This window comes from Borostomias antarcticus, assembly GCF_949987555.1.
Source record: "Borostomias antarcticus genome assembly, chromosome: 15".
NCBI lineage: Eukaryota > Metazoa > Chordata > Actinopteri > Stomiiformes > Stomiidae > Borostomias > Borostomias antarcticus.
The window spans coordinates 12,507,170-12,519,082 of record NC_140248.1 but is presented as its reverse complement, the minus strand read 5'-3'; the positions used below and the strand labels follow the sequence as shown (position 1 = coordinate 12,519,082).

General features: G+C 47.4%; 3 protein-coding genes across 3 annotated transcripts; all 3 read right to left on the bottom strand.

Moving 5' to 3' along the window:
* Positions 1–4,491: 4,491 nt before the first annotated feature.
* fam89b (family with sequence similarity 89 member B) lies at positions 4,492–5,095 on the bottom strand (the record flags this gene model as incomplete). Its single annotated transcript, XM_084450241.1, has 2 exons — positions 4,492–4,749; positions 4,838–5,095. The coding sequence occupies 2 exons, from the start codon at positions 5,093–5,095 to the stop codon at positions 4,492–4,494; spliced, it is 516 nt and encodes a 171-aa protein (XP_084306367.1).
* Positions 5,096–5,568: 473 nt separating this feature from the next.
* Positions 5,569–7,660, bottom strand: znrd2 (zinc ribbon domain containing 2). The gene is made up of 4 exons (XM_084449725.1): positions 7,606–7,660; positions 6,934–7,085; positions 6,661–6,745; positions 5,569–6,538 (listed from the first exon to the last, which is right to left on the bottom strand). Exons 1-4 carry the CDS (start codon positions 7,619–7,621, stop codon positions 6,069–6,071), a joined length of 723 nt encoding a protein of 240 aa, XP_084305851.1. The 5' UTR covers positions 7,622–7,660; the 3' UTR covers positions 5,569–6,068.
* A 965-nt stretch (positions 7,661–8,625) lies between these two features.
* On the bottom strand, positions 8,626–11,181 carry LOC311318807 (solute carrier family 35 member F4; the record flags this gene model as incomplete). The annotated part of the gene is made up of 7 exons (XM_084450240.1): positions 8,626–8,780; positions 8,928–9,017; positions 9,217–9,409; positions 9,529–9,654; positions 9,834–10,053; positions 10,587–10,914; positions 11,103–11,181. 7 exons carry the CDS (start codon positions 11,179–11,181, stop codon positions 8,626–8,628), a joined length of 1,191 nt encoding a protein of 396 aa, XP_084306366.1.
* Between the last annotated feature and the right edge of the window lie 732 nt (positions 11,182–11,913).

Sequence of the window (11,913 nt, the reverse complement as noted above, 5' to 3'; positions counted from 1 at the left end):
AGAGTAAATAGCTTTAAAATGTGCCATTCTGAAGGTAAAACACATACAATCCAGGCTAGCTAGCAAGTAAACTGACGATCTCGCGCAGTGTGTTTGCTGAACTGAACCAAACTGTTTACTTGTTCTCATGCTTTGGTACCATCATCAGTGCTAAAGTCATGATGGAGCGCGGCCACAGCAAGGGTTTTGGATTTGTGTCTCTGTCCTCCCCTGTGGAGGCCGCCCAGGCCACCGCAGCGATGAACGGACACATCCTGGCCACCAAGCTCCGGTACATGGCCCCGGCCCAGCCCAAGGAACAGCGACGGGAGTACCTAGCCAACAGGTACATGCAGTGAATGGCCATCATGCATGCTATGCCCAACACAGAGATCAACCTGCCCGCACTGCCCTCTGGATCCTCCATGGCTGCCATCCCTCCGACGTCCATCCAGTGTGTTTCCGCCCAGACCGTGGGCCCTCGTCCGACCTCTGCTCCTACAGCCCCTGTGCGTCCTGCTGTCCACCTGCTGAGCAAGGAGCCTCGGACAGCCTCCATTCTGGCTGCCATTCCACCACAGCAGCGGAAGCAGATGCTGGGTGAGTGTAGTGGTCTGGTTGACTGTTCACTGGTAATTGTCTGGTTCACTGCCATTGTCTGCTCCACACTTAAAGCCCCTGTAAAGATTGTGCCCCCAGTTAACTTAAATTAGCCTTCCAATTTTCCCCTCAGAACACAACATGGATCCTTGATCCATCCAACACAGGACCATTTCTGGTTACCAAAAGGCAATTAGCCCCCTTAAAAGTGTATATTCCATATACTGTACCATGTAAGCATGGTCAGCCAAGTTTATCTGGTTTTGTACAGGCTTGGACCTAGACCAACCCTCTATTAAGACCAGACAACTGTTTATTGCCAGGCCCCTGTAAAGGTCAGGATCTTGTTATTTCTCAATATCCATACTCAATTTTAGACAATAGCTGAGCTTAAGAGGGAGAACCTCAAGCTCAAGCTCAGAATTTACTTACATAACATGAGCAATGAGCAAAGAAAATATTTGATAAGCTTCATTTACTTTCTTTTCATTAAAACAGAAAACTCCACCTCTGATGGCCTCCCCAACAATTGACGATGAGGTCAACGACCTAGCGCTGCAGCTGGAGACTAAGCCGAGCCCCCCTCACCTCAGGGAGAAAGTGAAGACAGGATTTTGGCCATGTGTTGCCCCTGCACCAACTCAGGGCCAGCCTCTGAGGAAGTATAGACAGACAGGGCACTCCTGTTCCTACATCTGTGAGCCTGTGAGTGCCCATAAGCCCGCTCCACCTCTGATGGCATCTCCAACACTCCAGGATCAGGTCAACATCCTAGCACTGCAGCTGGAGATCAAGCTGAGCCCCCCTCGCCTCAGGAAGAATGTGAAGACGGGGTTTTGGCCATGTGTTACCCCTACACCAACTCCAACTATGGGCCTGGCACTGAAGGCAGAGGGCAAACTTCAGAGGAAGGAGAGACAGACAGGGCACCCCTGCTCCTCCACCTGTGCTCTGAAAGGCTCGGGACGACCTGCTCGTGAACAGGAATGGGGTGAGGTCAAAACAGCCTGGACAGAAATTTGTTTTTGATGCTCTCCAGGTAGTAGCTGTGCAGGTAAAAAAAAATGTTAATTTTGTGATTTCAGATCTGAAGGACATTAACGTCCAGCTGAACCCTGCATTAGTAAGCAAGAGCGTCACTATTCAGCTGGGTGCTGCCCCTTCAGCTTGTAAAGGTATCTATCTATCTATCTATCTATCTATCTATCTATCTATCTATCTATCTATCTATCTATCTATCTATCTATCTATCTATCTATCTATCTATCTATCTATCTATCTATCTATCTATCAAGTGAGCGAGCGAGCGAGCGAGCAATCTATCTACTGTATGATATATGATATAAAGTTCTTGGGTGAATTGCACTGTCAGTGAGGACAATCCACTGAAAATCGTACTGTTGTCTGTTCTGACAGATTTGACAGATCCAGTTTCGGATGCTCGCCTGACGATGCTGTGGGACAGTGCACACACACACACACATGTGCACACATTTGTAAGAGTAATAAGAAAAGAAAAGAGAAAGAAAACAAGACTGGAAATTATATCCATTTTCCACAGTCACAATCCCCTACAACAGAGAAAGGCAACATCAAATGACTAAATACAGACAAATAGCAAGGTTACAGGAAAACTGGTTTGCAGTAAAGATATAGTAGATATATGGAAGATGATAGGGTCCAATATTTTTGAAGGAAAGGTCCCAAACATTTTAGAAAGTGAAGCATACTGTACATGAGATGTATTCTTTGGAAATACACTACATTATAAAGTTTTGACACAATCTTTTTGTCGGAGCAGCATCCTTAAGCCAAACGAGCATGATATTTTTCCTGGCGGAAAAAGACAGTACATTGAAAAGTCTGTGGTGTCTGACATTTGTGATATGACCATCCGGAAGACCAAGTAGGAGGCAAATGGGGTCTAGCTCTATTCGAACACCAAAAACAACACACAGCTACTTCACAATGCCAGACTAGTAGCTTTGTATCTTTACACATGACCAGAAGCAGTGAATATAATTGCCTGTCTCAGAATCACATTTACAGCAGAGTGGAGACGCAATAGCATCCATTTTGTTTTTGAGAGCAGGAGTTATACGTATGTTTGCAAAGGATAATTTTAAATTGAGTAGACTTAGTTCGATTAAAAATAGATGTTTCCCTGGCAAGGAACTGCATGTCCTGCCAGACCAAGTCAACAATAAGCACACCCAAGTCTCTCTCAGGCTTGTTTAGTTGCCTGGGAAGTTAGAGGATTTCAAATTCCTTAGAACCAACACTGATTGGTGAGATCATTTTCCAATCGGGCTAAACAATTTCTGTCAAGACTATACAGACTGATTTGCAAGTACAACGTGAGCTCGCAACATCAGGATGGTCTCGTGAGGCTAGTAGAGTGAGAGAGGAGATCTTATAGGACACCCCCTAAAATTATTCGTAAAGGAAGGAGAGTGGCATGTATATCACAGAGACTTCACTTACTTTATCCTGGACCATGTGAGATCCAAACCCACACTGAAATTGATGGAGGGTAACACCACCTTTAACCCATTGAGCTACCCTGGCCTGGAGCTCTTCTGCCCTTTATTCGAATTCTATTTGAATATCATTTCCTCAGCAATTATGTCAAATATTAGACATTCATTATTAGCGTAGCAGGATTTAGGATGCCGAATTAAGGCACTTACCCTCTGTGCCATCATTGAGCTCCGTCTGATGTCTTGTTCTTCATTCAACCATCATTCTAGATCAACATAGTTTAAAAGCGAACTACTGTACAGCAGGATATGAACCCATGACATTCTGCATGCACAGCAGTAATGTAATCTGAATTCTCATCTGAGCTATCAGAGAACTCTTTTGGCATCTAGCTATACAGTGTATATTGAATGCCTGGGACTGATTTGCATATGTGCTCACTTTCTGCACCAGAATTCCTACAGGCTCACTCTGTAGGTATAGGAACAATTATGCATGCATGCACACATACACTTTTTTTTAATCATTAAAGTTTATGAACTTCAGATTCATGTAATTATATTTTTATTTGTAGCTTATCATATTATGTAGCTGATCATGTAGCATTTTCTTGTGGATGATTAGCCCACGATAGGTTTGGAGCATTCCCAACATTCAAAGAACTTTCTGAGAATGTTCCAAGAACACTGCAAACATTCAAAGAATGTTCCTAGCACATGCCTCCATATTACGTTCAAAGAACATAGACCACTTTCCATTTGAATCTGAGGAAAACTTTAGAACATTCAAGAAGGTTGTTATTGTTGTCAACTTTAAAGAACATTCTAAGAACATTAATTACAAACCTTAATGGATAAAACATTCATAGAACATACATTCATAGAACATAATTAAAACTGTCCAATTTAACGTGAGGAGAACCAAAATGTTTTGCTAACATACCCATAACTAAAAAAGATCGTTCCCAGATGTTCTGGGAATCAAAAAGTTTGAATGTTTCTATTCTCATACAATCTTTAGATACCGGGAAACAAGAATTATCGGATTACAATAAATAACATCAACATAAGTATATTACAGTCAGGCATTTGTTCTTACATCCAAAAGTTTGGTAACAGACAATATTATCTTAAAATAAAGAATTTGACAGCAGGATTTAAAGGCAACATTCTGAAGGTATTAAAGATATCTGTACGATGAGATTGTAAACAGTGTCTGAGTGATGCAGAACACAAGCTCCACTGGCAAGTGAAATTCAGATTTTTGTTGCAACACAGCTGGTCAGTGGTGAGGAGAGCAACTCTGCTGTTGACCACCAGGGGTCAGTATCACTTCTAGAAAATATGCTGGCAGGAGTGCATGACCTGGACTAGAACTGAGGCAGAGACAATAGGCTACTGATGCTGCTGGTGGTTGTGGTCTAGTAAGAGTCTAAATGGGGATGTGGAAGGAGTCTTTGATCCACTGGTCTCTGGAGTTCTGCGTGGGCGGGAGAGAAAGAGAAGTGCCTGCGGATCCTCCAGGTTGATCCTCCTCCTCTTCTTCTTCATTCTCCTCTTCCTCGGAGTCGCCGTTTTCTGCGGTGAAGGTGCTGTCAGACAGCAGCGAGGTTCCTTTGTACTCCTGGATGGCCTCGTAGAGAGACCACAGTTGGCAAAGTAGTGACATGTCCAACTGCCGCAGGCCCACCTGAAATAACAAACACACACTTTGAGTATTGACAATACTTCAGGGGCAATTCGGACGAGATGTTCATTTCATTATGAGAGTTGGCTACCATTTCTTTGCGCAGCACTGCGAGCGCAGCATCCAGACTAGCGGGCTTGCTGCGTCCGAGCGAGTCGCTGACCCGGGATTTGGTGATGTCCGCCTGGATACGTGTCCTCTTGCTGTACTCTTTCTCTATGTCCCTCCATGAGCCGCCGCTGGAGTTCAGGATGCCGCTGAGTCCTTTAGGCAACGGGGGGAGTCCCTCTATAGCAGAGACGCTGTCCATGGTGTACTGGTCCGAGTGACTGTTCTGGAAGCCGTTCATGATTTGTCAGATTTTTTTATTGATAGACTCAGAATAATGTAGCTACAAGGTAGCCTCCACTAGCCTTTAAAGTCACTTCACCTAACCTCCGTCCTCCTGCCCGTAGGCTAAATAGTATCCATGGTCGTGCGATGGCAAATTATTGGGTCATTATGTTATATTAATGTCACTGCCTAGGTAGTCATGTCTGGTTTCCTTGCTTTGTTCTCAACAGATTCCTTTGTTTGCGCTGCCGACTCTTCTCGCTAAGCGTGTCCCCGCCCAGTCCCGCCACAGGGCGCAGTGCCACCGCCGTCCCGCAGTAACACACTATATTAGGAGAAGAGGGAAACGGTCTACCTCCTCCTCAGCATGAGTGAACCAGGCAGATCAGGACAGTAGTTTTGCCACTGAGATAATCATGTTATGTGAGACCATAATACTCCCACATTTCATAAGACAGCAGTCTAGACAAGACTGAGCTACTCCCAACACCAGTTTTACCAACAAGTTTTTATTTGTCACAATATTGCAGCATAAAGCACTGAGGTCATTTAAAACTAAGCATTGGGACATTCTGACCTCACAAAACATGTAGGGCAGGCTTTCTAACACGGATCAAGACAAGTCGGCTTCACCTCACTCTGGGGAAACAGTAGACTAGGAAGTCAGAATGTGACCATGAATGAATTCAGATTTTATAACCATTTCTGATTAACATCAATATCAACCAAACTAGAGTACACTATTTATAGTCCATCTAACCAAACAAAGGGCCTGTTCCAAGCATCAACAGTAACAGTTGTATACCACCATAGGTTGTGAACACACACACACAGGAGTGAGAAGTGTGTTACAGCCATCCCCAGATGAGGCCAGTCTGTTCAGAGAGGTGCCAGGCTGCTGTATCCTCCCGTGTCGCCTCTCTGACCACGGTTTTCTGCCAAGCTGCGTTAAAATGATTTGCTTATTCAGCAGTTCATGCAGTCGAGTCTCATGATTGCTGCAGCTCCCTGAGGCTGCGCAGGGATTGGGCACAGCTGGTGATGAGGCTGCAGAGCTGTATGCTGCTCTCAACCGAGGCGGCGGCATGCAACTCCTGAGTGGCCCAGCGGAGCTTGTGCATCAACGCCTCCTCCGCCAGTGACACTGCCAGGGGGGTGGGGCCCAAAGCCGCCAGTTGAGCAGGGCCCGTCAGTGCAGCCGGAGCTTGGGCTGCTGGTGGGACGGAAGGTGCGGGCGCGGGAGGGAGGAAGTTGGGGATGGGGGTAGCAGAGGGAGCAGCAGGTGGAGGCGGTGGCAGGGGGCCTCGAAGACCAGAGGCTGCCCCCTCGCAGTGCTCTGGTCTAGGCTGGCCTACGATGGACACGGCCGCCTGGTTGGAGCCTCCGTTAATCTGGGGGCCAGGCTGAGCAGCCAGCTGTCGCTCCCTGACCTGGGACAGCGCCGCCTGGGCGTTCAGAGCTGGAGGGTGGGGGTAATGTTAGTAAATGTGTGGGGAGAGGAAGGAGAGCAAAGAAAAATGTAGTTAAATAGTATCTCAGTTGGCATCTGTGTGTCTGTGCTCAAATGGGATGTTAATGTACCTGGGTTGTCCTTGTCTACATCAGAGTCCAGCTCCTGACAGGAAACACAGTAGTTCTTCTGCTGTTTGTCCTGCAGCAGAATGGTCTGCACAGATACCCACACACACCGTTAGTCTGTACAATACACACAACATATTGACTAACTATAACAGGCGAGCGCAGACTGATGAGTTTATTTGATATGTATTGTATATTCATGTTAGACCACTTAATAAAATGGCAAACATTTGGAACAGGTAGATGTTATGCTGCTGCTGTCGATCTCGTCCATACCCCACACAGCTCGCAGCAGTCCCCCAGCATCTTGAAGCCTTTCAAGAGGTAGTCCCCCATCAACTTGCTTATCTTGTCCTGCCGCTCCCGCCTCGCCTCGATCACCTTCATCTCTGCCTCCGAGGGCGGCTCCCACTTAAAGTCGTCGTCGTCTGACAGGATAGAGTGGAAGGGAGTTGCTAACTTACCACAGAGATAGCAAGATACTATCTAACGTTAGCTAGGCTAGCTTAAATTTCATAACCTACGGCAACTTACCGTACTGGTTCTCTAGGTTGGCTTGATTGATAATATTTAGATAGCTAGGTAGAGCTAATTTAGGTTAGCTAGTTTGGCAATGCGTTAACACCTGCGTGAACAACATTAGCGTGGCCAATTAAATGCACGAAAATGAAGGTACAGCAAGAGTAACGTTAGCTAGCTAGCTAGGCTACGTAATTGGCTGGCGTTAGCTAACGCTAGCTAGCTAGGCTAACATTATAACAGTTGGCTAGCTAAGTTAGCTTAAGTTAGCTGGCTAGCTAGGTTGTCACAGAGTGACTGACGAAGGATGCTGGAGTTCCCGGGATGTTACAAATCTTGGATGATTCACACAGACGTTCACCACTCTGCCATTCTGAAAGGCAGAGTACGACATAATTTTATAGGAAATGAAGTAAAACAGATTGTTACCTGCATTCAATGCCATGACTGACACTTCAGTGACGGGCAACTGCACGTGCACGCTGCCACTGCACTGCGCATGCACGTCATCATGCATGCGCCATGGAAGCAGTTTGCACTCCTACTGCCATCTGGCGGACAGGAGGACACGCCAACAAGTTCTAGGATGGGTTCGTTCGTCCCACAAGTGCTACAAGTGGCGCTCAATGCAGAGCCCACCAAAGACATCATTTACCCAGGCCAAAGAGCTCAGGAATCCCTTTTCATTTTTTTGTCGCATAGTCAAATTGCTTAATCATTCATGTCTATAACAGAGCCCCAAAAGTTCTGCTTAAAAACCGAAGCAATAGCCTAAACATTAACTTTGAAGAAACACAATTTAACTATTGTGATACCTTTCAAGTGAGTGTTTATCCCCTCAGTTTATCTATTGGACTTAGGGGCTGAATAGGTTACTCCGTGCAATATGGGCCCTTCAACTCTTTTAGGGCAAAATCCAACCCTCCCCACAGAGTTGAGGTCACCTTGAGTCAAAATCGAACTGGGAAAAGGTGCTTTTATTGGTGCTCCTAGGGCAACATGAGTTTCAAGAGATCTTCAAATTGGATGCTGTGTCTTTGGACAAATTAAAAAATGTCAAATAAAATTGAAGTCGAGGTCTGTGCATGTTTATCTGTTCGAATGTGTAAAATTTATTTATGCGTGATGTTTTTGTATTTTTGTATGATATATATATATAGGCCTATATATGCCTATATGTACAATAAACAGTACAGCGATACATCGTTTGTGGGGATCAACATGTTTACTGTACACTTGCTTTCATGTACATAGTAATGCTAATTTAAATTGTCTGGAAAACACCACAGTTTGATCGACACATTTATGTATTAATGATATTAATTGACAAGAACGTTTATGATCAAAGTTAAATATTTTTTCAAATATCAGTGGCTCTGAAGACACACAAGTGATTGTTGGTTTGATTTTTCCTCACAGTAACGCTGTTAGACCAAACATGGCTGCCCCTCAGTGTCCCTGCCACAGTCCCTCTGCCCAGCCCAGCACCCGCTCATCCCAGTGCACAGGCAGTAACAAGAGAAGGTATCCCACGGCGATGATGCCAGCTGCTGCCATCCTCACCTGGCTGAGCTGAGGCGCTGCACCCAGGTACACATCCAGCCCTGGACACACACACACTCACACACACACACACACACACACACACACACACACACACACACACATGCACACAAGCATACAAAATGAAGTGTAGCCAGGAGATTGTATTATATAGACTGACCTATGCGACAGTGTTGTGGTGGGTCTACCTGCGCTGGCAGGCACACTGAGCAGCATGCCCAGGGAGAGGAGGGAAGGGTAGGTCAGCTCACCACCCAGATGCACCAGCACGTTGAAGCCTGGTGAGGGAGCAAATCGTTAATTAGGTCACATGTCACATGACCCAACTGTCCTGCAGTACTTCTTCTCCACATTCAATACATGTAGGTGACTATTGAGAACTGGAGCTTCAGGAACTGTCTCTGTTGCTCACTTGGGAGCGGGTGGAGATGGCTCGATGAAGGATAGTTACCTAGCAATAAAGTGAAAGATAGTTACCTAGCAATAAAGCAGCCGACACACACAAGTGGTCCCAGGGCAGGTGCTGCGTGTGGGGCCAGTACTCCACGTGTGTGAGGTAGAGCAGCACACACACCCAGGACTGGAGCACACAGCCACACAGACCCACACACGTCAGCAACACGCTAGCGGCACCTGGCTGCTTCTCTCCTACACGCTTTGTAAACAATACCTGTAAACATAAACACATAAATGCAGGTTTATCCTCTCTCCCCAACACAAACACGCACGCACACACACGCACACACACATGGACAGGTGTAAATTTAAGGCTAGGGCCAACCATGTGACCTTGTAGACGGCGGAGGTTGATGCTGAACCGACAGCCAGGGCTGCTCCCTTAATGGATTCGCTATGGAAGCCATCGGCATACGCCAGCATGACAATTCCGGTAATGGAGAGAATGGCTGCAACAATCTGGAACAGAGGAGAGGAGAGATTCTCTGATTCTGGTTGCACTCTGATTGCGTGGTTTCCGACTCTCACCTATCCCCTCTACAGAGGGACGGTCCTAGGATATTTGTGTCTGGGCAGTCAGAGATATCTATCCCCAACCCTTTTCCCCTGCCTCCACCCACCTCAGCCCCCCTCCTCACCCGCACCCCCATGAAGTAGTGGTTGAGGCCGATCCAGGCGAGCAAGAAGCAGAAGGCCTGGCTGCAGCAGAGGATGGCGCAGGCGTCGCCGGGGGCGATGTGTCTGAGAGCCAGCAGGTACAGGTAGCCGGACAGACTCCACAGCACGGCGAACGGGAACACGCCCCTCACCACGCCCCACACTGTCAGAGGCTCCTCTGCCTGGAAACCAGAGCACTGCCTGGACACACAACAGCCACAGAAAGCACACCACCAACAACCACAAAAAACACACCAGCAACATTCACAGAAAACACACCACCAACAACCACAGAACATGCCACGGCACGGTCCACACTCTACCACTTCTACAGACATCTAAACTGCTTCTACTGATACAGTATCTAATGTCTTTATTGACTTCTCTACTGACATATACTGTCTCTATTGACCTCTCTAGTGCTTCCACTGACCTTTGTGGTGTTTCTACAGATCTGTACTGTTTATTTACTAGTCTGCCAATTCCATTGACCTCTTGTGTCTTCATTGACCCTTCCTTGGCAACTAGTTTTAATCCATTGCTCAGCCCGTTGCTGAGCTGGGAGGATTAAGATACAAAGCTGCTGAAAACAAGTTAGAGTCTGAAGATGTCAGAAAGAAAGAAAAAAAGAAAATAGCAGTCATTTTGAGTGTGTTTTAGCTCACCGGGTCACCAAATAGTCCCAGTGACAGTCGAGTTCTATTCTCAGCCCTGAAGTAGCTCGGTAGTCTCACCTGAATTGCGTGGCAGGCCAGTGTGGAGGCTCCGCCACTAGCAGGTGCAGCAGGTAGTAAAGAGGGAAGAGGAGGAGGTTCCAGGTGCAGCAGAACCAGGTGATGAAGAAGGGGGCGGGCAGGAGCCGCAGAGCCTGCCTGGCGCTGTGAGTCCCCCCTGCCCACGCCAGCGCAGCGCAAGCACCCAGGACCAGTCCGCACGCCGCCCGACAGACCGTCCCCAGCCGGCACCGGGCACAGCAGCTCTCCTTGCTCCTCTCTCCCTTCGCCTCCTTCTCCTCCTCCTCTCCTCCTATCTCTCCCTCTGCCACCTCCACGTCTCCGTCCTCTGCAGTTCAGGGAGCGGACGAGACCAGGACCAGAGACAAACAGGGTCACGGCGTTAGTTCTGCTTCTTTCTTTTGTGAAGATAAGTAACTGACCCCAGATAGTACATGAACGCAAAGCATTATATGTCGCCTTTGACTTAAGTTACCAACTTATTTGGCATGAAGTGATATCAGTCACCTGTCTCACCTGTGGTGTATGTCGGCAGCTGCAGGAGGGCATGGCCGGGGGATGGAGATGGATGCACTTTTGCTGAGAGTCGGTTCATGTCCTCTTCTGGGCTGTGTGACCGTAGGACTGGCTGTGGTTGAGGCTGGTTGTACCGCTGGCAGCTGTGTGTTTGTTTGTTTGTGTGTGTGTGTGTGTGTGTGTGTGTATGAGTGTGTGGAGGACTCTCTCCTGGGAAAGCAGAAGGGAGGAGCCTGTCAAGTCTGAGAGCCACTCTCCCTGCTCTTCTGACCATCAATGCAAGCAGCTTAATGACAATGGGAGGGCTAATGCCAGGGCTAATACCAGGAGGAGGGCCAACAAACCCTATAACCCGCTACAACCCTAAGACATTAATACAAGCTATGCATGTGCCCACTTTTGTAATAGGACATCACCTAACTGTAATGTCCTTCCCTGCTCTCTGTGGCTTTTGGGACTGTTGTGTCTTCACCAATCCCCCAGCTCCATCCCTAGAGATAGCTCCACCAGCTCCATCCCTAGTCCCTCTCTAGTCCCTAGTCCCTCTGTAGTCCCTAGTCCCCTCTAGTCCCCCTTTAGGCCCCTCTAGACCCCCTTTAGGCCCCTCTAGTCCCCCTTTAGGCCCCTCTAGACCCCCTCACTCCTGCGCACTAGTCCCTCAGTCATATCTCTCATCTAGCTCCATTGTGTCTTCCCTGCCCTGGTGTCTGTGTTTGTGCTCTTGCTGTTTCAGTTAACAGTTCATTGTGTCTTGTGCGTGTGTGTGTGTGTGTGTGTGTGTATAGTCAGTGCTCTAACCGCACACCTCGTC